Raw genomic sequence first — 25,887 nt, 5'->3', positions numbered from 1 at the left:
ACTCACTTCTAGTCACTTGTTTCCACCTACTGGCAAAACGATGTAACCTGCAGAAATAGTCATTGAAAAATCACTGTAATAGTACAGACTGACATTATACATGCATGTAAAGATATTTATTTAATGATAGCAAGTTCAGACATTTAAATCAACCCTTATTTTTACACAACATTTATTAAAGATTCACTAAAATACTTAAAGGATTAGTTCACTTTCAAATTAAAATTTCCTGATAATTTACTCACCCCCATGTCATCCAAGATGTCCATGTTCTTCTCTCGTCAGTTGAAAAGAAATTAAGGTTTCTGATGAAAACATTCCAGGATTATTCTACATATAGTGGACTTCAATGGCCTCCAAACGGTTGAAGGTCAAAATTACAGTTTCAGTGCAGCTTCAAAGGGCTTTAAACGATACCAGAAGAGAAATAAGGATCTCATCTAGAGAAACCATCGCTCATTTTCTACAAAAATCTTCTTCTTCTCTATTAGAATTCCGGCAGTGTAGACACTGCTAAGCATTACTGCCCTCCACAGGTCAAAGTTTAAACTAATTGTTATATACTTGCACTAGCATATTGTATATGACAGTTTAGTTCAAACTTTGACCTGTGGAGGGCAGTAATACACTTAGCAGTGCCTACACTGCCAGAATTCTAATAGAGAAGAAGAGAGCTTGTTCAAGATGAGCATTTATTGTTAAAACGTATATCATTTTTAATTTTTTTAGAAAATGACCGATGGTTTCTCTAGATAAGACCCCTATTCCTCATCTGGGATAGTGTAGAACGCTTTGAAGCTGCAATGAAACTGTAATTTTGACCTTCAACCGTTTGGAGGCCACTGAAGTCCACTATATGGAGAAAAATCCTGGAATGTTTTCATCAAAAACCTTAATTTCTTTTCGACTGAAGAAAGAAAGACATGAACATCTTGGATGACAAGGGGGTGAGCAAATTATCAGGAAATTTTAATTTGAAAGTGAACTAAGCAGAAAATGTGCATTATCTTTGAACAAAGCAGTCAATATATTTGTAACAGACAGGAGAAACAGCCAAACAGGAAATAAAGACTTGAGATGTGAATGTCACAGCACCTTCTTTATTCATATTTATGCATACAAAGAAACTCAGCCATATTTTTAGAGCACCAGCACACAGCTTTCTCCGGCACTCTCTCTCTCTCTCTCTTATACACAATCACACTACCTCATCATACGTGCTCTCAGGTGCTGCAAGGCTCTCAAGAAAAGCTACTAATACTTGTCTATGAAGCTGTACCCAAAAATAATGATGCTATCTTTAATACAAATGAAAAATTTCCTACAATCATCTACTGTAGAAAAAAGAGAAACAATTTGTTGTTCTAGGATCAGTTATACAAGCACTCCTTCAGTTTGTGATTTAAAAAAAAGAAACAAAACCTACTTCAATTCAGTAATACTGTGTAGTAAGAACATAGCTCCAGATTTTCCATCTCTCACAGTCTCTGAACCATTAATAGCAGTGAAAGAGGAATGAACACAGAAAACTGCAGTATGAGATCACTAAAGGCTGAAATTACCATATATGTTGTCATAGTGACTGCAGGAGCATCATATAGATGAATTATTTAGTGTATGGGAATCTAATTGTATTAACTTCTAACTTAACAGTGCACCAAAGACAACCGACAATCCCTTAGTCAAGTGCTGATCAGCCGAAAGTAACAGTAGTGAAACGATGCTCGGATGACTGATATGGGGAAAGAAGGGAAGCTCTGGAAAAAGATGCAGCTGTCAAAGGCAACATGCTGTTATTTTAGAAAGGCAACTTATTCACGTCTTTGACACCGATAGTCAAAAACACTACAGGAATAACATTGATTACTGTCTCTAATGTCACCATCAGTCATACTTTGATTATTAATGTATAAAATAACCAACAATCACAAAAGGACACAAACATACTGACTTTAAGACCACACATTTACAGTGACTGCAAGAAAACAGATGCAAGACTCGCATGCCCATTCAAACAAGTCCCTAATATTATATATGTAGCACATTCAAAACCCAGGACAGATGTATTTTGTTTATCATCTCTAAACAAATCGATTTAGTCATGTAAAGATTATACATGATCATATTTGTGCTGTTTTTCCTTTAGGATCACTTCCAATATCTTTCTCAAAGTGTTTGAAAACAGGACAAATTAAAGTGAGAACTAGTCAGATACAATCTAGCCATTGTTGAAAACAATATCATTAATAATCAAGCTTTCACATCTAAACAAAAATAGTAAGGTAAATAATTTGCTTTTAAAGTGATAGTTCACCCAAAATAGAAAATTTTGTCATCACTTACTCACCCTCAAGTTGTTCCAAACCGATTTTCTTTTTTTCTGTTGAACACAAAAGACAATATTTTAAAGAATGCTGGTAATCAAACAGTTTGATGGTAGCCAATGACTTACATAGTAGGGAAAAAATACTATGGACGTCAAACTGTCTGTTACCAACACTCTTTAAAATATCTTTTTTTTGTGTGTGTGTGTTCAAAAAACACACACACACACACACACAAAAAACTCGTACCGGTTTGAAACAACATGAGGGTGAGTAAGTAATGACAAAATGAACTATCCCTTTAATAAGGCATCACTTATTTTACCCTTCAGATGACATTCTCTCCCGTTCTTCCCTGTTTTGATTATCTTTAGGACAAATCTAAAGTCTTTTCACCCCATCAGTATCAGTTTCTCAGGCTGGTGACGGAAGTATAAAGCTCTAATCCTGCAACTCCTCTCTCTCCGACCCTCGTTCAATCCCTTAGGCTGTTGATAGACGCGCAGATTTTGAGGGCAGGACCGAGTTTGATGTTCATAGTGGACATGAGATGTTCTTCTTTGAGAAGCAACAGCGCCTGCCCATCAATCTCCTGTGACAGGAACTGGGATGCCAAGTCCTCACAACCTGACAAGAGATGTCACAATGGAGGAGTACATTAAATAATTTCGTAAATATGTAGGAGAAAACAAAGCACACATCACGTGTGGCATCGGAACACTGACCTTGAAGAGAAGAAATGAACTGACACACTTCCTCCACACTCCAGCGAGCAGGGTTGCCAGATAAGAAGTGGTTCTCGTCCACTGGGAGGTCACTCGGTGCCGTGTCATCCAACTGAGGACCACAGTGGGTTGGTCTCGGGCACGAGAAGGACGAGCTGGGAGAGAGTGAGAAGAAGTCTTCCTCTTCCTCACAGCTGGAGATGTCCTCGGAACGACTAGATTCTGAACGACACTGCGAAATAGAAAAGGTTATACATTTATATACTTTGTTCTAAAATTTCAAAAAAGAAAAACATATTTAAAACCAAGCAGCTAATTTCAATTCCCTTTGGGTTAATTTGCACAAATGTCTACACTACTAATCAAAAGTTTGGGGTCAGTAAGATTTTTCTTTTTTCTTTTTTGAAAGAAGTCTTTTATGCTTGCCTCTTACGTATTTACTTGATCAAAAATACTGTAAAAATAATAATATTGTGAGATATTATTTCAATTTATCTTTTCTATTTTAGTATATTTTTAAATGTATTACATTTAAAATTGAAAAAGATTATTCCTATGATGGCAAAACAGATCATTAATCTAGTATTAAGTGTCACATGATATTTCCGAAATCATTCTAATATGCTAATTTATTGTTCAAGAAACATTTCTTATCATTGCTGAAAACAGTTGTGCTGCTTAAAAATTTTATGGAAACCTTGATACATTTATTTCAGGATTCTTTGAAGAATAGAAAATTCAAAGGAACAGCATTTTTTAAAACTTTTTGTAGAATTTTAAATGTCTTTACTGTCACTTTTGGTCAATTCAACGTACACTTGCTGAATAAAAGTATTAAATTCTTAAAAAAAAACTTAAAAAAATCGTACAGACCCAAAACTGCAATGTCCATCATCTCACCTTTACGGGAAGATGCCTGCCTGCTATTTTAGCACAGGCGATCTCAGAGCTGCTCCTGCGAGGACCTCTGCGTCTAGCAATAACATCCTGCGCCGCAGGGCTCCCTGGTGGCCGTTCTGCACCCTCAAGACCCCTACTAACACGGTAGTGGTTACTACAGCTGACATTGTACCTGAATCAAAAAGTTCAGAAGTCAGCGATAAAACAATACACAAATTCAGGTTTATTCATAATTAGTTACATTTTTTCTATATATTTTTTTTTTTCTTTTTTTTAAAAAATATAAATCAATGATATGAGATGATTTTGGTCTTACCTCTTGGCACAGGTTTTGGAACAGAAGCGCTTGGATCGTCTGAACTGGTTGGCTGGTGCAAATCTTAAGCAGTATTCACACTTTAACTCTGTAAACGATATACAGACGATATATTTGTAAGAGAGAAAGAGAATATAAATAATATGTCTAAACAACTTAAACAGTTTTTCCACAAAGCTTTGAAACACACGACCACTCACTATCAGAACGTATGTTCTCTCGGTGTAGGATGGGTGGAACAGCCACAGGAATTTCTTTCACTGGCCCAGTCACCTGTCAATCAACAGGAAAAGTTCATGAGTGTTCTACTCCTCTCAGAAGACTGGTCCATTAATTAATGAATGTTTTTAATGCTTTATTGTCTTTCTACAGTGGTCGGAAAACACATTTTGCCTTTCCATGAAACACTAGATTTGTATTAAGGAGAAAGACTCACAGGGAAAGGTTCGGCTCCCTCCTGGATAACAAAGCCCTCAATGAGGTGAGTGAGAACCTGAGGTTTGACCACAGCCTGTGGGACAGGTGCTCGATCACCTTGTCCTCCTCCACGAGGAAGAGGGAGAGAAAGAGAGAGAGTAGGAGGAGAGGAGAACGCCATCTCTGGTACTAAATAAGAAAGAAAAAATACAGATTGTTCAGAAGACCAAAAATGTTAATACAAAGATAGATGAGAAGAATAAACTCTACTACTCATACAGATAATAAATATATATATATAAGCTATTAGTGTTTTTAAAGATTAACTTTAAGTGAATATTGTTAGATGATGGCAAAGGTAATCTAAATATAAAATATATAAAATGAGTATGAGCAATTATATATCAAGAATCAATTAATAAGATGAATAAAAATTGGATTATAACCAGTATGGAACCAATATTTTGTACATCTGTAATCATGACTGGCTGGTTCATTTGATAATATTTTGTTTTTAAAATAACACTTACATTCAAAAGATTTACAATTTAAAATATTCTATTTGAATATATTTTGAAAAATAATCAATTGCTTTAATGCAAAGCTGAATTTTCAGCGGCGATTACTCCAGTTCATTGTCACATGTTCCTTCAGAAATTCTAATATGCTGTTTTTGAGCTCAAGAAACATGTATCATTAATAATATTGTTGAAAACAGTTGTTCTGCATATTATTTTTGTGGAAAAAAATTGTTACAAAAAACAAAAACAAAAAACCTTTACTTTTACTTTAAAAAAAACAAAACACTTACTGATCCCAAACTTTTTCAACAGTAGTGTATAATTTTGGGTATTTTAAGGGCACTCCTTCTACAAAAACTGCATTTTATAAGAAACACTATGTCTCAGGCATACTATCCCTTGCCTATGACTCACCTGTATCTAGTGAGGGAGCTGGTGAAAGAGGAGGGGCGGAGTCTTGCATTAACGGACTTGCATTGATGGTCTCGGTTGACATCTCATGGGGTAAATCGGATTCTGATTTCCTTTTTAATGGACCAATCACAGGCTTTGTCTATGAGAGAAGGCAGATCGCACAAGTGTCACAACATGGACAGACCATGATGAAATACAGTAATTATCTACTAATCTATTATCTCCTACCCATTATCTACTAACCTGAGCTTGTCCAGACTGAACGAACACAGAGTCTCCAGAGTTATTCTGTCCATCCATTGAGTGTGCAACTGCAGAATTACCCTGACTCAACACTGCGCTCTGATTGGTCTGCATCTGAGACAGTGGGAGGGCACTTTGGGCTGTTTTAAGGCACATGCCGGCTCCGCCCGCTTCCACGGCAGTCATCATAGTAACAACATTGCTACCGGAGTTATTGACGGGCACGACAGCTGTGGCGTCTTGCTGGGTGCAACAGGTCCGAGCCTGGGCCACTGCTATAGCCTGGGAGTTTCCTAGCGTGCTTTGCCTTGCGCCGACCAGCTGAACTGGGACGTGGGGAGGGTGATGGCCCCCTGTGGCCTGGCCATTGTTGGGTGGTGCTGGGAGAATGGGCGGTGGGTGACGAGGGGGCATCTGCACTGGCAGCCGATGCCCCTGAGCCGTTTTAGGTTGAATGGGCACATGCCCCGTTCCATGACCCAATTTGTCCGAGCTCAGATTCACCCCCGTCTGCTGGAGTGGCTGCACCACTAACGTCTGGGCAGTCATGTTGGATTTGGTTGCCACTGTGCCCATCGGATAGCCTTGAGAAGATGTGGGAACATTGGATGTGGGCACCAAGATGTGGGTTACGGTGGCCGCAGCAGCTGGTACTCCTCGAGCTTGGCACAAGCCAGATTGTGAAAGGAGAAGCTGGGAGAGAGGAAGTGAGGGGGAGGGCGAGGAGGACGGAGGGTTGGAGGAACCTCCTGCTTGCTGTGGGGTGACAGCGGATTGGTTAGCGCCCTTTACGGTGAGGCCAGACATATTGGGATTGGTGGTATTGGAGTAGTTTTGCAGTTTGGTGTTGGCAAGCGGTTGAGTCTGTGGTTGGATCTGCTGGGCTGACTGACCAAACTGCTGCTGAGTCTGAGGCTGCTGGTTAATTGGGAATGAACCTTAAAATCAAAGAAAGATAGAGAAACTAGAGTTCATTTCATAGTCAGTGCATTTGGAAATGACGGCAGCAGGAAAGGAAAGGAAAAAAAAAATAACAATGACTGATGAATGGTTTTTATGGTTTACAAACTTAATTCGCTTTTCTGTGACATTCTGAAATGAATGGTCAATAATTGTCAATATTTAAATATTATTTTGTCAGATAAGTAAAATTATCTAGCTGGCTGACATGGATGAAGTATTTTAAAGCGAGAGAGAAAAAGTAAGAATGACCTGTGATAGCCATGGTAGTATCGATCTGAAATGTTTTGCTCACCAAGACTGCATTTATGTGATCAAATATACAGTAAATATAAATACTGTGAAGTAGCGTTTTCTTTTTGATTTTTTTTTTTTTTTTTTAAATATAATGTATTTCTGTCATGGAATATGTCAAAATCTTACTTTTTAATGGGTATATGTGAATAATAAATACATGTAAAGATTACACATTTGAAATTAGAAATATATATATAACATTTATATTTTTTGTGTTGGGGCAGGGCAAGTGGAAATCTGAACTACTGGCTCAACTGGGCAAGCAGAAATAACCTGTTGAAGCCTATAATATCTTAACTTTAATCCTTACCACTCGTCTCCTTCCTGTCTGCAAACTCTGTCTTCACAGTAGCCACCCTTGGAGTGGACACGCAACGCATTGCCAAGTTCTGTACCTAAAAAAAGGGAGAGACAAAAGTAATTATGCATGAGGCAAAACAATGAAAAGTGTGAAAGAGAGAAGGAACAACGATCTCAACACTATGGTCTAACCAGACATAATATGACAGGTTCTCAGGTTTAATGGACCCTTTTCACATTTCTGGGGTTCTAAGAAGCGGATGTCCTCATAGTTGGGTAAACTTCTATAGGGGTAAATAGGAAACGGCAACAAATATAATTTTTGTATTTCCATTTACTCCAAAAAAATCTGTGATAGCGTTTGGATGACTTTCCAAAGAAGAAGAAAAATAGAAGTCAGAAGAGAGAAAGATGTCAAATTTGCCGTCACTCCCTCAGCCGCTGTATTCAAAAAACCCTTGCAGCAGTGTTAATTTGTTTTTGTTTTTTGTCATGTATTGCCAAGGTAATATAACACAAAGTATAGCATTATAAATTGATTACATTTTTTAAAAATGCAAATATGAAAAACTACTCGATTTGTAATGTTGATAACAGAAAGACACACAAACCAGAAAAATGTCTTGTTGCATGGTGAATTTGTTTAGGAAATAGGATTTATAGTACATTGTTTGAGATTAGGACACAATGTAAGAGCTGAGACAGAAATCACTCAGAAGTCCAAATGTCACACCTGATCATTGTCTGACTGGTTACTTGAGGATGTGGGAGTCGTTTCCTGTTGCTGCTGCTGTGGTTGCTGCTGGGGCTGCGGTTGGGCAACCGTTGCCACAGCAGCTGTCGCCGTACCGCCAGGCATGAAAATGAGCTGAGGGGCGAGGGGTGTCTTGAGAGAGCGGTTAACCTGTGGGTGGAAAGACCAGTAAAATTACACCCTTAGGAAAAGAGCGTGCTTGGATAAACAGTACATTAATGTTCACCAGGTGAACAGTTTTATACTGATGTTATGGCAAGTTGTAAAAACATATATTAGGTCTAGGTCTGGATTTAAGCACTATGACAAGGCACTTACTCTCAGGTACATCTGACCCTGTCCACCAGAGTTTCCACCTAACAAAACTGACTGGCTAAGGGCTGTTGATGTTGCCAAGGTGGCAGGTCCTATTGGACGAGGGTTTGACATGGTCCCTCCACCAGAGGTGGTACTTAAGTTCACCTAAAAAAATAAAAAATAAAATAAAAATAATTTTAAAAAAAACCACACACACCATAGATCAGCTTTTATTTAAAGGATTAGTTCACTTTCAAATTAAAATTTCCTGATAATTTACTCACCCCCATGTCATCTAAGATGTCAATGTCTTTCTTTCTTCAGTCGAAAAGAAATTAAGGTTTTTGATGAAAACATTCCAGGATTTTTATCCATATAGTGGACTACAATGCCCTCCAAACAGTTTAACACTCTGAGGTCTAAAAACGCGCCGGCGCGTTTTGCAGGTTTTTTTTCACATTGCAGCAAAACAGACTTAAATACTCTGTCATTTGTTGTCATAGAGACATAAGTAATGCATCAATTGAAACTATAGAATATTTCCTTTTATTTGTATACACTCAGAGTAAAAACAAAATGTTGTGCTTTTTGTAAAATAAAGAAAACTAACATGATGCGTGATCTCTCATTGTATCCCTCTGAACCATAAATGCTCCAATCTGATAGTTCTCAGAAAATGCAAGTGTTAAAGCTTAGTGAATACTAATTTTGACAAAAAATGTCATTGGAGGCTTATGTCTAAGTCCAATATACGTTGAAATGTCAGGAATGTTTAAATCGTGCAAGTCAAATCGAAAACCTTAACATTCTGTTCGACTTTATGTAATCTGTATGAAAAGAGAGCCATGTCAGAAGTCCGTGATTCAGCTCATTACCCACTAATGCGGCCACGCCCACGGAGCCAGCGCTATTCACAGGCAAATTCAGAGACAACACATGCATTCATCATCTCAATCGTGTATTTATTGCCTTGAAAATTGTTTATCTGGATGAAAAAGCCATGGTTAGCATCTCTGGAAGACATGCAGTAAATTCCTGTTTGTTTTCTTCTATTGATAAGTTTTAAGTGCAGTTTTTGTTTCTTTAGCGCCCTCCGGCTGTAGTATGAATTGGTAAACACCATTCATGGAATATCGTCTTCTTCTTAGGTGAATTTGTGGACTAAAATGCACAGAGCGCCCTCCAGCTGCAGTATGAATTGCAAACACCAGCGCTCATAGAGATAACAATGAATATTAAATAAAAAAATAACTCCTCTGTATAGAATTGACATAAACATATGAGAATCCTATATTTCTCCAAATGTGCATGCTTTTAAACTAAAAGCCTATATTCAGACTCTTTGCATCACAGAAATACATTAATTTTAAAGTATAATATAAAACCATTATTTTATATTGTAATAACATTTTTCTGTATGTTTCATATACCATGATGAGGTTGAGACATCACAGAAGTTTTTTTTCACAGCCTACCTGACTGAAATGCCTCATTAATATGCAAGTCTTTTCAGGTCATTACTATTCAATTCTTTTGTCTTCACAGGTGAGAATGAGCCATTATTCATTTTCGCCTCCTCGCATACCGTGTTTCTTGGCAAAAAGTGTCTTACAAAACTAAATCAGTATATTGTTATAAATGAAAGAGTAGTCAGCATAATTTTTACATAATTTTGAAGCAAAAACTCTAGTCTACAACCTTCAATACCCAAAAGTCTTGTGAACACAGATTTAATATACTTTTATTGGCCTTATATCAGTGACTTAAGTTTTTTGTTTTTTCAGTAACCACGCATAAACGTTATTCCTTCAAAAACACAAACATGTAACACATGTTCCTCACATATTATGGTAGCCTAGTTTGTGCTGAAATTAACTTTTGTCATTTATATGTTTATGAACAACTGAAAAAAGCACAAATGTCAGGGCATGTCAAAACTTCTCCAGGCCCCAAATCAGCCTCAGACTCCAGAGGGTTAAGGTCAAAATTACAGTTTCAGTGCAGCATCAAAGCGTTCTACACGATCTCAGACGAGAAATACGGGTCTTATCTAGAGAAACCATCACTCATTTTCTAAAAAAAAAAAATTTTTTAAATTGTATACATTTTAACCATAAATGCTCATTTATGCAATTTTAAAGCTGCAATGAAACTAATTTTGACCTTCAACTGTTTGGAGGCCATTGAAGTCCAATATAAGGAGAAAAATCCTGGAATGTTTTCATCAAAAACCTTAATTTCTTTTCGACTGAAGAAAGAAGGACACTGACATCTTGGATGACATGGGGGTGAGTAAATTATCAGGAAATTTTAATTTGAAAGTGAACTAATCCTTTAATAAAACCTTCCAAAATTATCATCAAAAGCATTAAGCGCACAAACAAAGAATCAAAAACTGAGCATAGTTATCATACTTAGTTATGTTACTCATACATAAATAGATATGATACCAATCCACAAGTTTTCTGACTTGTGATGCATCAACACCAAATGACTTAAGCTGAGCAATGACACTTTTTTAAAGCTGCATTACAACCAAATTGAACTCCGTTTGCATCACTGATCACTGTAAAGCTGCTTTGAAACAATCTGTATTGTATAAAGCGCTATAAAAATAAAGGGGACTTAACTTGATTTCCATCACTTATTTAATAGATTTAAAACCAGAGACTCACTGTGCATTGCGCTGTGCTTGTAGCTTGAGAGACACTGTTACTGGGAGAGCTGGACTGACGACTGGCTGCAAGAGTTGCCTGAGAATATAAAAGGGAAATCTCTAAGCAACATTTGCGGAATGACACTACAAGCCTTTTAAAATCTTTAAAGGGTGGTGTACATTTAGATCTGAAAATAATTAGCAACATATCACATATAAGAACTTAAAGGTGCCCTCGAATGAAAAATTGAATTTACCTTGGCATAGTCAAATAACAAGAGTTCAGTACATGGAAATGACATACAGTGAGTCTCAAACTCCATCGTTTCCTCCTTCTTATATAAATCTCATTTGTTTAAAAGACCTCCGAAGACCAGGCGAATTTCAACATAACACCGACTGTTACGTAACAGTCGGGGTGTACGCCCCAATATTTGCATATGCCAGCCCATGTTCCCAACATTATGAAAGGCATTAGACAAGGGCAGGCAGTAACATCTGGATCTGCACAGGTGAATCAACAGACTAGGTAAGCAAGCAAGAACAATAGCGAAAAATGGCAGATGGAGCAATAATAACTGACATGATCCATGATATCATGATATTTTTAGTGATATTTGTAAATTGTCTTTCTAAATGTTTCGTTAGCATGTTGCTAATGTACTGTTAAATGTGGTTAAAGTTACCATCGTTTCTTACTGTATTCACGGAGACAAAAGCCGTCACTATTTTCATTATTAAACACTTGCAGTCTGTATAATGCATAAACACAGCTTCATTCTTTATAAATCTCTCCAACAGTGTAGCATTAGCCGTTAGCCACGGAGCACAGCCTCAAATTCATTCAGAATCAATGTAAACAATATAACAGTATACAATACTCACATAATCCGACGCATGCATGCCGCATGCATGACGAACACTTTGCAAAGATCCATTTGAGGGTTATATTAGCTGTGTAATCTTTGTTTATGCACTGTTCAAGGCAAGCGCGAGCTCCGTGGGCGTGGAGCACGAGAATTAAAGGGCCAGTAGCCCTGAATCGACTCATTTATAATGATGCCCCAAAATAGGCAGTTAAAAAAATGAATTAAAAAAAAATCTATGGGGTATTTTGAGCTGAAACTTCACAGACACATTCAGGGGACACCTTAGACTTATATTACATCTTTTTTTAAAAAGTTCTAGGGCACCTTTAAATGAAAGAATATTTTTTCATTGAACATTTTAATAATAATAATGGTAGTCATAATAGTTAAATAACATCAATAAAACTAAATAATAAACTGATTATTAGTAATAATTTATGGAAATGATACAACTACAATGTACATGTAAAATAATTACATATGATGCCAAACAATGCTTATATACACTGAATATAAGATATGTTTATTTATATTTAAGCACATACGAAAAACAAGATTACCTACACTACCATTCAAAAGTTTGGGTTGGTAAGACTTTCTAATGTTTTTGAAAGAAGTTTCTTATGTTCACCAAGGTTGTATTTATTTGATCAAGAATACAGTAAAAACAGTAATATATTGTACAATGTTATTACAATTTAACAGTTTTCTATTTTAATATCTGCATTTTATTCCTGTGATGCAAAGTTGAATTTTTAGCATCATTACTCCAGTCTTCAGTGTCCTTCAGAAATCGTTCTAATATGCTGATTTGGTGCTCAAGAAATATTGCTGCTCAGTATTCTTTGATGAATAGAAAGTTCAAAAGAACAGCATTTTTTGGAATAGAAAACTTTTGTAGCATTATAAATGTTTTTACTCTTACTTTTGAAAAATGTAACACACCCTTGCTGAATAATGTATTCAATTTTTTTATTAAATAAATGAATAGAAAATTAAATACTGTCCCCAAACTTTTGAACAGTAGTCTACTTATTTTACACAACCAGGTAAAGATGATGAATACTCTAGTGAAACACCAGGGCTGAGATTTCACAGTCTAATCTGATGCAATTGCTTAAAGATAATTTATATAATTTGGTTGTTTTTAAATCATCCACAAGGGCTATTATATCAAATCCTTTTTTTTCTGCTGGACGAATTTTTTTTTTTTTTTTTTTTTTGCATGACATTATAGTTTGACTGAATTATCCAGACCTGTTGCACAGCGGCCAGGTTGTGGAGTTGAGCGCTGTTGATCTGCTGCTGCAGCATCAGCTGCTGGAAGTACTGAGCTGCATTGGGCTGCCTCTGTAATGCCTGCAGTGCCTGGAAATATATTTAAGAGTGCAGACAACTTCATTTCCCAAAAATCAAGACATTCAAAGTCACAGACGTGAATAAGTGATTTAAACTAATCTTGAATTTGGCTGTAAGTGTAGTTCGCAGTGGCTTTGTAACCCACCTGCACAGCTTGCCTTTCATAGAGAGACATTTGAGCTATCTGAGTGGGGCGGGAGTTTCCCCCTGATGCTGCATTGCTATTGGCTGAGCTGGAGCTGGTCTGGTCTTCTCCTGCCTCCATGCTCACTGGATGGACGACCAGTCAATCAAACTTTGTAATAGAATACCAGAGAAAAATATGCATAAACAAACGATTTAGAATGCTGTTTTATACTTAGATGTCTCATAAAATATCAATTAAAACAGCTAATTATGATAAAACAATGAAGTCGTTTGAACACTTTCGCACAGACACACTTGTTAACTTGTAAGTGCCCCAAGTCTTTTAAAATCTTTAGATAGAATATCTTTAAAATAATGCACCGATATCAAGTAGTTTTAATATACATATCATTAAAAACGAATAAATTGCAGTTTTGGTTATCTGTCATTTGCGAGTGATCGAGGTGCAGCTGCATTAGTTCTGTGCAATATTCACCTATCAGCAAGTTGCGAAGCTTGCTAGACAAAATAACACCATGCACAGTCATTTATATTAACATGTGTATGAGCAGAATCAATGCATAGGGTGAAAATAAACACCATGTCCACTCCCAGTATCTCATCTATCTGCTGCTGCAAAAATGTTGGCGAACTGGCGACTCCCAAAGTGCCAAACAGACAGAATTTTACCTCTGCGATCGGCACTGTTTTTCCTTCCCCCTCTCGTGATGGAAACAACCACCAGGAAATGTTGAGTCCACCGTGCCTGTTATCGAAGTACGATAGTTCCGCTATTTATTTTTTTTTTGCTTTTTTGAGTATTGCTGGAATTCTTCAAACAACGGTGATTGTGATGAGCCTCAAAAAAGCGATGAAACTCCGCCCCGCCCCCCGTACTGTTTACTATTCTTTTTCCGGCGCCAAAAATGACGTCCCAGATAGAAGTCTGCACCGGTGTATTATAATTACATAATAAAAGTCTTGTCTGTCTATCTATCTATCTATCTATCTATCTATCTATCTATCTATCTATCTATCTATCTATCTATCTATCTATCTATCTATCTATCTATCTATCTATCTATCTATCTATCTGTCTGTCTGTCTGTCTGTCTGTCTGTCTGTCCAATGAATAGATACATACTGTACATACATGCAATACATAGGCTAATACATGTTAGAGGTTACAAAAAGGATACATTTTTAAAAATCTAGTGGAGTGGAAATTACCAGTGCCAAGTTTTTGAATTTTAAATCAAACATTTTGACCTATCAAATAACAAGTAAAAAATATTATGTGTGTACTTTATTTATTTATTTATAAATAAATCAAGTAAAAAGTCTACTAAAACACTTTGATTTTCTACATGTGAGTGTACATATGCTACAGCAGCACAATATTTGTTTTTTAAAAAAAATGTAAAACATATTTTAAGGTAAATCTTTTTATAAACAATGAATTTTTGAATATCAACAATATAATTTTCTTATCACATTTGTCATGAATGTAATTAGATTTTTTTTTTAAATAAAATTACTAAATATGTGATTTTTTTTTTAAAGTCACATTTCTGTCAGTTATGCCTCTTTGATTTGGCCAAACAATGTATTTCAAATATTATTGATATTTTGAAAGTTTTTTTTAATTATTCTAATTTATTTAATTTTACAACTTTTATTCTGGAAATTCCAAGTTTCATTTTTGTATGACTCACACTGACACATAATGATTTACGAAAAATAAAACACAATCACACATGCAATCAGCTGGATAGAAAATGACAGTGTGCCTGTAAAAGACTTTTACATGGCAAGGGCTCATTTACAATCTGGACTGACCTGTTATTCAGTTGACAGATCACCGGCTGACATAAGCACAAACAGGTATATGCGCGTGAAGTCTCGACATGATTTAACTGCTTGAACCAAATGAAAACCTCAGTAAGTATATATTTTCACCACTATTTTAGAAAAGACACTTATTATATATGTTATATATAAGCAATATGAGTACTGTCAGGGGAATATTATGTGTTGTGTAAGAGAATAGATGTAGTCTACCTACACAAATGCTTCAGATATAGTTACAAAAACATACAAATGGTTAACATATATTAACTTGATATACTGAACAAAAGTGAAGTGTTTTAAAAGACTTTAAATTTTATGACTAATACGGAACAGAGATCACATGACATGTTGTGCAAATTTCCAGGTTCCATATTTGGATACAATAATGATTCAGTACCACTGACTTTATAAAGTGTTGGTTTACCCTAACAACATTTTTTTTTAGATTTATATCTCCATTTTTATGAATTAAAGATATATTTAATTTAATATTTATCATAAAATATATGTTGTATTTCTTATTTATTTCAAATTATTCAGATAATAAATTAAATAACAATGATTGTTTGTACTTTAATCTCTGCAATGCTAATGTTTTCTAGGTGTAAAGAATTTTATAGCTAAAAAAAAACATGGATACCAAAAAATCCAGGGTGTGGTCTACAGAAGCAGAGGCTGGTGCAAGGAAAGATGGGAGAAGGAAGAGGGAAAATGGGTTGGATAGGCAGAAGGGATGTAGTAATGTTGATGAGGTAGAACTGAAAATAAGGATGGAAGTCGGCTTGACTGGAAATACAGGTGGAAAGAATGAAAGACGAACACAAAACCAGGTTTTAGGACATGCTACAAAGGGACAAAGTCAAATAAAGCATTTGAGAGTGGGGGTATCTGGGAGTGGAAAGACAACTTCCAAAGAACAGATGAACAATGAAGCAAAGGGGCAATCGAGGAATGAAGACTTACTAAAAAAACATGTGAGTGTAAAAAGGCCCACTAAAGGACCACAACTGGATGTCAGGGCTGATGCCAGAGTTGGGAGCAGTTTGAAACCAGGGTCTGGGCACCAGTCAAGGGTTTTTTTGCAAGAAAAAGCGCAGCCTGGTTCCAGATTGGCGACCAGCTCTGGCACCAGCCCCAGTGGAATATCAGTAAGTGACTACCAAGTACTTCTAAAGTCACTCCGCATTAACCTGCCCAAAGGTGTTTTGAATCCTAAAGTCATCAGACTATCACAGAATGAAGGCATCATTCAGAAGGCCCAGGATATTGTAAAAGAGCTGGAAAACTTCAAGCTTGAGTTTAACAGCATTCCACGCCTCGGCTGCCGGGAGCTTAAAAACTCACTGTCACTGAAAGACAATGGAAAAGTTCTTGAAATCACACTGATGATTTTCTTTGAAAAAAGAGAACAGTCCGAGGCAAATCTAAGAGCACAGTGGAAAAAGAATGTATCAAACACAAGCTGTGGATTCAGGTTCAGAGACAAATACAAGACAAATCCCATCTCCACACCCACTATGTATGCTACAACACAGACAAGGAGCTGGAGACATTTAGAAGTTGGAGACAATCTTGCAAACATTTCTGAGGGAGTGACAGTGAATGTTCGTGACATTGAGAGCAAAGACTATAGTGACGAGTCAGCTCTCTGGACGACCTCCTCTCCACAAAGGTTCGGCAAATATTTCCAGAACCCAGGAGATGAACGTGAATGCCTCAAGTTCTACCATGAGCTGCATGAAATTGGTACAAACAAGAAAGTGAGGTACACCAAAGGTAACAAAGTAGAGTTTGGATTCCTCTCTGGAAGAATAGACTTCTTAGCAGAAATAAAAGGGGAAAAACGTGAAAAAATGGTGATTGAGTGTAAAGGAACCACTGGAGATATGATCAGCAAAGTCTTCACTAAACCAAAAAATGGTGGTCGTTGTGCACATCTGATTGAAACACATGACTACTGCTATCAAGTTCAGGCCTACATGTACATTTTAAACAGGGTAGCAAAACAAACAAAAGGCTTCACCTCTGACAGAGCCGTCATGGTGATCAGACACTACCACAAGAATGGGCAAGAACCCAGAGATTTCTACTGGAATTACCTGAGAAAGAATGAAGCAATACAGCAGAAAATTGATGAACTGTGTGTTTTCTGTGAAGAAGAGGTTCTGGCCTGTTTCCTGGCTGTTCTAAATCTGGTATTCCAGAAAGACACATAACACTTCAGAAGAACTTCTAGAAGCTATGTTATGTCTCAGGGCTGCAGCAATGCATGAAAGCATTCATGAGAACTTACAAAAAATAAATGTGCTTGTAAGGTTAGAAACAAAACATGTTACAAAATATGATGTTGCTAATAGATTTTATAAGAATAAGGAACTATATAATGCATAGTTATGGTTTTATTTCTCCATAGGCCAGTAATTCACACACCAGCCAGGATTAATATTTTGAATATAAAGAAATAGACAATACCATTCTAAAGTAAGATTTTTGCTAATTATTGATTATTGCTATTGCTGATGTTTAGGGGCAGAGTTTCAATATTTCAAACTATTATGTTTCTAAGCAAACTGAGTTATGATTTTCCAATACAAGTGGGCAAAAACTCTTTCAAGTGGAGTATGTTATGCACTCTTTCAAGAGGACTAGTAAACACATGTTCTGATGTCAGTTAAAAATCAGGTAAAAAAATATATGCAGGTAAAAATGAATTAAATGTAATATTTTAGTAAGTGTTTTTATTTTTATGATTTGTCATATGCCCCTGAACCCGCCTGCAGTTCTAAAATAAAATGCATATAAAATGCATTGTAAACATTTTGTATGAAATTTTCACTGTACATTTTATATTTATAATATGTAAATAAATTGTTAAATTGTTCAAGATTCCGGTCAAACAAACCTTATTTGAGAGTCTGTCCCCTTCTCAACATCACTTTTTCATTTCTCTATTTTCTCGCCAGTTAAGTCTCTTGACCCCTCTCTCTCTCTCTCTCTCTTCCTCTTTTTCCTGCTCCCTCCCTCTCTCCCCTGCTGCCTTGCCTCCTCTCTCTAAGAGAGTTTGGTCAATAATTGATGAATCTTGCTTACTGAAAGGGTAACAGGTCTATAGCAATAGTCCATTGCCCATTCATGTATCTTTCCCTCCTCCCAGAGCAGGTTTTTTGAGAGGCTGTATAAATGCTACACAAACGCTTTTAAACGATTTCAGTGAGCAAATATTCACCATTGTATCTATTCAAAGCCTTTTAGTTGGCCTGTATATGTGCAGTAGTTCACCGACCTCTAATGTCAGTGGCAGGAGATGGGCATGCAAGAGTTATTCCTGTCAGTCAACAGGCAGCAGGAGACAAGGAAGGATGTAGGGAGAGATTAAATGAGAGAGTAGCAGGGGGCAGAGAGAAAAGAGAGAGAGAGCGATACACATGCACACACAGAGACAGAGAGAAGCAGTTAATTCCTTATCAGGAGTGATGGCCTGCATGCCTGGTTAGCATATTTCTGTGGTTGTCGGTAATAAACACGTACCATGGAGGGGAGAAACGAGAAGTTGTTCTCCAGAAAAAGAAGTTTCACATTCGGAGCTTATGGCGGGTGAGTGGACATGACAAGTAACATTCAGCCACTACTGTGATTTGAACACAATGCTGTCTGAATTAAGGATTTCTGTCATGTTCCATGTTTATTCTGTGTGCAGGATTGACAAATTCATCACTGGAAATGAGAGCAGGTCAGCTTACAGTTTGGGTTTGTTGCTGTGGTCAGGTGTCTGGACTCAGTTACCACATGCAGACTTTTCCAGAACGCTTGTCTCTGTGTGTTACAGCTGTGCAGAATCCATGGGTCACAGCATACTGGATATTTTGGATTCCCCCTCCAGTGAGGCTAAGCCACTCACTTCTGCACCGTCCAGTCAGAAGGTAAGAAATCTCCTGTTTTAGATGTTTTGAAGATGTTGAAAATGAAACTATGGAGAAACATATTGGTGGAGAAACTGGACAAATTACATTCTGTATTGATAATATTCTGATTATACCTTGTAGGGTGCATTATCTGAAACATTCACTGTTTCTGTCATTCCCTCGTCATTTCTCGGCAGGTCACTGAGTTGTTTGCAATCATTGAAAAGCTACAGGTAACATCGTCATCTTTCTCTCTTTCTCTCCACCTTCTTTGCCAGAGTAAACAACACAGTGTAAATACAGTACGGTTGTCTTGTTCTGTCGCAATGATGATGATTTCTCTGTGGTCTTGTTTTTTTAAAGGGTAGCAGATTGGATGAACAACGTTGTGAGTTTCCACCACCTCTGAGGGTAGGGTTTTTTACCTAAAAAATATCCATGAAAACTATTTGTTTATGTGAAAGTTTCAGTATATATGGAACTATTTTAGCAAATCATAAGGGGTGTTTCTTCAACTTTAAGCACTTTTATGTTCCAGGTTTTATTCTTTTGACATTAAAAATGTCAGTTTTTATATGTATTTATTTTTTAAAGCGTTTTACCCTCTTTATTACAAAAATGTTAGAAATGTCATTTCCATCAAAGAATACTATTAAACACAGTGCGCACTTTGAGGTGTGGTGGAAGTTTCATTATGTTTTAAAAAGACGACAGAGTCTTAGTGATGCATGTGTTAGGAATTGTTAGAGGAACAATTTAAATATTTAGTGAGAGAGTAAAAAGCATGACTTATGAGAGTTTATTTTCTAATATAAAGTGACTGTAGATGAAGAAACACCCTCATATGCATATTTAAAAAATATAAACATACAATTCAAGCTGTCTTTAAGCTGTCTGTGTTACAGTGTAATTATATATTTAAGTACCGAGTAATAACAATTAACTACATGTACTTACTTTAGGATTAGGGTTTGGTTTAGGGTTAGTCGCGTGTAATTATAATTTATAGTTATTACTACAGTAACTACATGTAATATGTGTAACGGACACAGTAAAGTAAAGTGTTACCACAAATGCTGTTCTTTTGAACTTTCTATGAATCAAAGAATCCTGAAAAAATAAATTATTATGGTGTCCACAAAAATATTAGGCAGCACAACTGTTTTCAACATTGCTAAAATAATAAATGTTTCTTGAGCACCAAATCAGCATATTAGAATGATTTCTGAAGGATCATGTGACACTGAAGACTGGAGTAATGGCTGCTGGAAATTCAGCTATACCACCACAGGAATAAAGTATATTCAAATAGATTTTTTTTTTTTTTTTTATTGTAATAATACTTCACATTATTAGTGTTTTTACTTCAATAAATAAATAAATAAATGCAGACTTAGTAAACATCTTTAAAAAAAAAAAAAAAACTTGCTGACCCCAAACCTTTGAACCATATAGTTTCAAGTTCCCACTTTCACATTCACTATTGATCACTCAGACACGGCTGTTAAAGATTGGAGATGGATTACCTCTCATCCTGCCCCCTAAATCTGGAGGTTATTGGATCGACCCTCCCCTGGATAGACACGTGGAGACCAGCCCTACTCTCTCACAGGGGGGATTTGGTCTGGAGAGCTATGACATCATGGAGAGAGACAGTGAAGCTAAAGTCTATCAGGAATTCTTCCGCCATAGAGTCAGTGATCTTTTCTTCTTTCTTTTTTTCATTTGGAAAACTTTAACTCACACACTAAATAGTTTGAATGTTTTTATTATTTTCATGCCTTTCTTTCATCTTTGCTGCAGTATCATCATTCGTTCACTGCCAGTGACCCCTCTCTTGGGCCCCTAGTTTTATCTGTTTGTCTTGAGGAAGAGGAAAATCGCCTGAGAGTCATTCTGAGGTGTGTATTTTGTGACCACCTTACATGTCATTCATTACGATGATGTGCAGTAATAACTACCTGTACAAGACCATCCTGCTTAGTTTTCTTCTCTTTTCTTTTTTTTATTTTATCAGAATGAAGGAGTGCTCAATTCATGGCACATTCTCTGTTTCTCTCTTTCAACAATTCCCCACGGCAGTGGAGCTGGCAAAGGTATCTCACAAGCACACAACCGGATTTACTAGATTCACACATGAATGAAAGTGAATAGAAGATTGATTAGCTTTGATTTGTTTTATTTAAGATGCTGTGCTCAAGTGTCAGCATGTCATGCTTTGAGGCTGTGAGTTACTTAAAGGTACATCTTCACTCTTGTCAAAATGGTCTGTACTGTGATCTGTTGGAAGTGCTAACTTGCAATTCTTGATTTATAAACTGACAAATTCCATAAAGCAAAAACTTTTCTGATACAATCAATGCAAATGTCATCCATCTTCTCTTTTCCTTCTGCATCAAAAGGCCCCAGAGATCATAATGGCATTTGATGAACACAGGGTGTCTCAAAACTTTAAATTTGGTGTCTTATACCAGAGAGAAGGACAGGTATGCTTTTAAAAAAAATATGGTTTACTTCCTGTAACATGTTCACCTGTTTTCTAATTCCAGCTTTGCTAGTTTGACGAATAAAAAGCCTAAATAGATATTTGTAATTTCTTGCTACTGTTACATTATTTTGTTTTTGATTCATGTTATGTAGTTAACAGAGGAAGATATTCTCAGTAACACTGAGGAAAGTGAGGAGTTTTTGGAGTTTTTATCAATACTCGGGCAGACAGTCAAACTGCAAGGATTTACTGGGTAAGAGGGTTAGAAGGACTCACTCCTATTGATATTGATTAATATCAATATCGATATCAACATCAATAACACTAATTTGAAATGTGTTGTCACCTGTCAAAAGAACATCAACATTTTCCATCTCTTAGCTTCAGGGGAGGTTTGGATGTCTCGCATGGCCAGACAGGAAATGAAGCAGTTTTCACCTCCTTCCATGGACGAGAGATTATGTTCCATGTTGCCACTAAACTGCCGTTCACAGAAGGAGATACACAACAGGTGAAATTTAATTAATGTTTTTTGGATGTAAATAATCAATTAGCCTTTTACCAACCTTCTTCGTCATAATGCGTTTTATATTGTATGCTAATATAGCACGACTCTGTTTTGATTTTAAGCAACATTTCAACAATAGAAAAAGAATTTAATATTGAGTAACTTACATTTTAGACACAATATTGATAGTTACTTAATGTATTTTGCATCGCCAATGAAAATTTTCCAAAAAAGGTCCAATCTGCGTTTTACAGCAACACACAGTAGTGGTGGTGATTCGTTTCCGAATGAATCAATCAGTGTGGTTGGTTGAACGAATCTATCGAGTCATTTGTTTCGTTCATGAACGAATCAGCTTCAGTGAATGAATCAATGATTCACTGAACCGGTCACTGTTGTCGTTACCTACTTGTGTATCGATATAACCTGCAAAAAGAGCCACTGAAATCCTCACCACTAATACACAGAATGGAACAATCACAGGCAGGCGGGATGATATAATGCTTAAATATCCTTTATAAAAACACTCTTCTTTTCTCTTTAATTACAGCTCTACTCTTCTGTTTTCCCCTCTCAGTTACAGAGAAAGAGACACATTGGGAATGATATTGTTGCCCTGGTATATCAGGAGGGTCACACTCCCTTCATTTCGGATGTGATCAGATCCCACTTCTTGCATTGTTTTATTGCAGTGCGGAGAATAAAGAGAGAAAATGAGGGAGAAGGAGGAGATGGAGGATCATTTCAGGTAAAAAAAAAAAAAAAAAAATTGCTTCATTTTGCTTTAAATCATTTTATTTCATAGATTTTAGATTTATTTCAATTAAAAATACATATTTTAGAGAACAAAAAAAGAACAATAGGGAATAAGGCGAAAAAAATAAAACAGAATTTACAATTTACTTAAAATTGGATGAAGCTTTTTTTAAAGTGACAGTAAACGTAAATCTGAAGCAAATACTTTACAGTTAGGTTTAAATTTAGGGTATCTTGTCAATGTGGTAGCCTATTTACCCATCATACAAATAAAATTTAATGTATCATCTAGCTCCTGTCAAGACATCAGAGTGAAAAAGCTTTATCAGGGCACACCACTGTGTACCACAGTTTCAAAACCTCTTGTTTGATTGACAGGTATCTGTCACTGCTAGGGAGGATGTGCCCCCATTTGGCCCACCCCTTCCTACACCACCCATTTTTACAGAGGTGAGACCACATGACTTATTACAATTCAGAGGTTTCAGCAAGGCAGCTTTCAACTGTCTTACATCAGTACAATTATTTACCATTTGGTCTTAAATAAGAAACATGATAGACCTACTACATTTCCTTTGCCATACGTGAAGGTTTAAAAAATCAACCAAAACATGCAAATCATATTTTATATCTCCATGACAATGCTCTGAATTTCTAATTCCAGGGCTCAGTTTTAAGAGAGTTCCTTTTGACCAAACTTATAAATGCTGAAATCTCTTGTTACAAGGCCGAGAAATTCAGTCGACTGGAGGTAACCAGACATAAAACACCTGAACTAACCATTGACTTATATTAACAGCCTCATTTTATATCACTTGTGCTTCCATTTCTCTCCTTTTGTGATCTCAGTTACGTACACGTTCATCTCTCTTGGAAGCATTGCGATCTGAACTGTCTTCCCGCTCCCAATGCATGTTGGGAGAGCCGTCACTGCCTGGCATCCCCCTCACTGAAGGAGGGAGGAATGTTCCAGAGGGTGGTGGAGGATTCATTGAGAACTTTAAGGTAGATAATCTCAGATCAATAGACAATAGGCCTTGATGTTGTTACTGGATTGTGCTTGTTACTGTTTGACATTAAAATAAGCATCAAATCAATCACTTTAAGTCTCCCTCACCATCTTAAGAGAGCTATTAGAGTGCGAAGCCACTCGTTCGATACCTTGGGAGTACCAAAGAAGGCAGGTGGTGTAGCAGGGCAGCGACCAAAGGTCAGCAAATACCTGCAACACACTAATGTTTTCTTAAAGGTGCCCTAGAATTAAAAATTGAATTTATCTTGGCATAGTTAAATAACAAGAGTTCAGTACATGGAAATGACATACAGTGAGTCTCAAACACCGTTGTTTCCTCCTTCTTATATAAATCTCATTTGTTTAAAAGACCTCTGACGAACAGGCGAATCTCAACATAACACCGACTGTTACGTAACAGTCGGGATCATTAATATGTACGCCCCCAATATTTGCATATGCCAGCTCATGTTCAAGCATTAGACAAGGGCAGGCAGTATTAACGTCTGGATCTCTGCACAGCTGAATTATCAGACTAGGTAAGCAAGCAAGGACAACAGCGAAAAATGGCAGATGGAGCAATAATAACTGACATGATCCATGATATCATGATATTTTTAGTGATATTTGTAAATTGTCTTTCTAAATGTTTCGTTAGCATGTTGCTAATGTACTATTAAATGTGGTTAAAGTTACCATCGTTTATTACTGTATTCACGGAGACAAGACTGTCGTTATTTTCATTTTTTAAACACTTGCAGTCTGTATAATTCATAAACACAACTTCATTCTTTATAAATCTCTCCAACAGTGTGTAATGTTAGCTTTAGCCACGGAGCACCCTCAAACTCATTCAGAATCAAATGTAAACATCCAAATAAACACCATACTTACATGATTAGACATGCTGCATGACGAACACTTTGTAAAGATCCATTTTGAGGGTTATATTAGCTGTGTGAACTTTGTTTATGCTGTTAAAGGCAAGCGTGAGCTCCGTGGACGGGGAGCGTGAGCATTTAAAGGGGCCGCAGCCTAAATCGGCTCATATTTAATGATGCCCCAAAATAGGCAGTTAAAAAAATTAATAAAAAAAAATCTATGGGGTATTTTGAGCTGAACCTTCACAGACACATTCAGGGGACACCTTAGACTTATATTACATCTTTTAAAAAGAAGTTCTACGGCACCTTTAATACATAATAAGTGAACAAATAATATGTTCATTATTTTTATCATTTTGCTAAAGTATGACCATTTTTTTTTTTTTTTCTCACTACTAAAACACTGGAAAAGGATGGTGAAAGGTAAGAATATATGAAATATTTTACAATTTACGTGTTATGTTAAGTGCAAAGCAACTTACAGTTTCTCACACAAGTTGTGTATAGTTTCATATTTTACCTCACTCACAGCGAGCAGACAAGCAGCGTGGGATACACTGAGATGAGAGGTCAAACCAGCCCTCAGGATGACCTATAGATGAAGGTTGTTACTCTTTCGGCCTTAAGCACAAAAAAGACTTCAAGACTTCTGAAGACCTCAAGATAGGTGCTTACCATCCATTAAAGAGTACAAAGCACAATTAAGCAAATAGATTTTACTAATACTTTGTGTATTAAGGTAAGTTGTGACTAGCTGCAAGTGCAATCATGAATATATAAGATTTCAGATATTGTATATTATCATTTGAATGTCTTCTTTAAAGTGGCATAGTTAAGATTCAGTGGCTGCTTATAACTGATGTACACCAGAGAAGATGGGTTTAATTTCTGGAAATGAACTATTTTTCTGAAATGTATTCATCCAACTGTAATTAAATATTTAAGTGTATTTCAAATATATTTCAGTTTGATCTGCAAATGAGAGACCCAATAAATCTGATTAGAACA

General features: G+C 36.5%; 3 protein-coding genes across 8 annotated transcripts; 2 read left to right on the top strand and 1 right to left on the bottom strand.

The window, feature by feature from the left end:
* Positions 1-1,080: 1,080 nt before the first annotated feature.
* phc1 (polyhomeotic homolog 1) lies at positions 1,081-19,206 on the bottom strand. 3 transcript variants are annotated; one of them, XM_048153610.1, is made up of 15 exons: positions 19,070-19,206; positions 13,498-13,647; positions 13,251-13,361; positions 11,144-11,221; positions 8,490-8,633; positions 8,151-8,321; positions 7,428-7,512; positions 5,861-6,798; positions 5,618-5,756; positions 4,702-4,871; positions 4,466-4,538; positions 4,266-4,353; positions 3,950-4,121; positions 3,050-3,281; positions 1,081-2,951 (listed from the first exon to the last, which is right to left on the bottom strand). In XM_048153610.1, the coding sequence occupies exons 2-15, from the start codon at positions 13,615-13,617 to the stop codon at positions 2,800-2,802; spliced, it is 2,673 nt and encodes an 890-aa protein (XP_048009567.1). In that variant the 5' UTR covers positions 13,618-13,647; positions 19,070-19,206; the 3' UTR covers positions 1,081-2,799. The 3 variants fall into 3 exon arrangements, with proteins under 3 accessions (XP_048009567.1, XP_048009568.1, XP_048009566.1); XM_048153611.1 differs by lacking the exon at positions 19,070-19,206 and adding an exon at positions 15,318-15,430; XM_048153609.1 differs by lacking the exon at positions 19,070-19,206 and adding an exon at positions 14,169-14,523.
* On the top strand, positions 15,285-18,215 carry LOC125243785. Its single transcript, XM_048153616.1, has 2 exons — positions 15,285-15,419; positions 15,932-18,215. Exon 2 carries the CDS (start codon positions 15,962-15,964, stop codon positions 17,543-17,545), a length of 1,584 nt encoding a protein of 527 aa, XP_048009573.1. The 5' UTR covers positions 15,285-15,419; positions 15,932-15,961; the 3' UTR covers positions 17,546-18,215.
* Positions 18,608-25,887, top strand: rap1gapl (RAP1 GTPase activating protein-like). 4 transcript variants are annotated; one of them, XM_048153615.1, is made up of 19 exons: positions 18,608-18,923; positions 19,027-19,059; positions 19,156-19,249; positions 19,429-19,464; positions 19,595-19,642; positions 20,727-20,924; positions 21,035-21,132; positions 21,249-21,327; positions 21,419-21,472; positions 21,634-21,717; positions 21,872-21,972; positions 22,101-22,230; positions 22,805-22,975; positions 23,362-23,433; positions 23,648-23,734; positions 23,833-23,988; positions 24,110-24,193; positions 25,292-25,302; positions 25,411-25,887. In XM_048153615.1, exons 1-19 carry the CDS (start codon positions 18,859-18,861, stop codon positions 25,475-25,477), a joined length of 1,668 nt encoding a protein of 555 aa, XP_048009572.1. In that variant the 5' UTR covers positions 18,608-18,858; the 3' UTR covers positions 25,478-25,887. The 4 variants fall into 4 exon arrangements, with proteins under 4 accessions (XP_048009572.1, XP_048009571.1, XP_048009570.1 ...); XM_048153614.1 differs by having other exon boundaries at positions 22,778-22,975; XM_048153613.1 differs by having other exon boundaries at positions 19,027-19,249.

The sequence above is a fragment of the Megalobrama amblycephala genome, linkage group LG13 (genome assembly GCF_018812025.1).
Source record: "Megalobrama amblycephala isolate DHTTF-2021 linkage group LG13, ASM1881202v1, whole genome shotgun sequence".
Classification (NCBI taxonomy): Eukaryota; Metazoa; Chordata; class Actinopteri; order Cypriniformes; family Xenocyprididae; genus Megalobrama; species Megalobrama amblycephala.
Note: the sequence above shows the minus strand (reverse complement) of the source record. Positions and strands in the feature narration are given on the sequence as shown.

Bases quoted from the DNA above. Each gene is read 5' to 3' on its own strand.
- rap1gapl (XM_048153612.1), top strand. From the start codon at position 18,859: ATGGAGGGGAGAAACGAGAAGTTGTTCTCCAGAAAAAGAAGTTTCACA. The intron at 19,250-19,428 runs GTAAGAAATCTC...ATTTCTCGGCAG, and splicing joins CTGCACCGTCCAGTCAGAAG to GTCACTGAGTTGTTTGCAAT. The intron at 19,643-20,726 runs GTAGGGTTTTTT...TTGATCACTCAG, and splicing joins AGTTTCCACCACCTCTGAGG to ACACGGCTGTTAAAGATTGG.
- phc1 (XM_048153610.1), bottom strand. From the start codon at position 13,617: ATGGAGGCAGGAGAAGACCAGACCAGCTCCAGCTCAGCCAATAGCAAT. The intron at 13,362-13,497 runs GTGGGTTACAAA...ATATATTTCCAG, and splicing joins ATGAAAGGCAAGCTGTGCAG to GCACTGCAGGCATTACAGAG. The intron at 2,952-3,049 runs GTCAGTGTTCCG...ATCTCTTGTCAG, and splicing joins GTTCATTTCTTCTCTTCAAG to GTTGTGAGGACTTGGCATCC.
- LOC125243785 (XM_048153616.1), top strand. From the start codon at position 15,962: ATGGATACCAAAAAATCCAGGGTGTGGTCTACAGAAGCAGAGGCTGGT.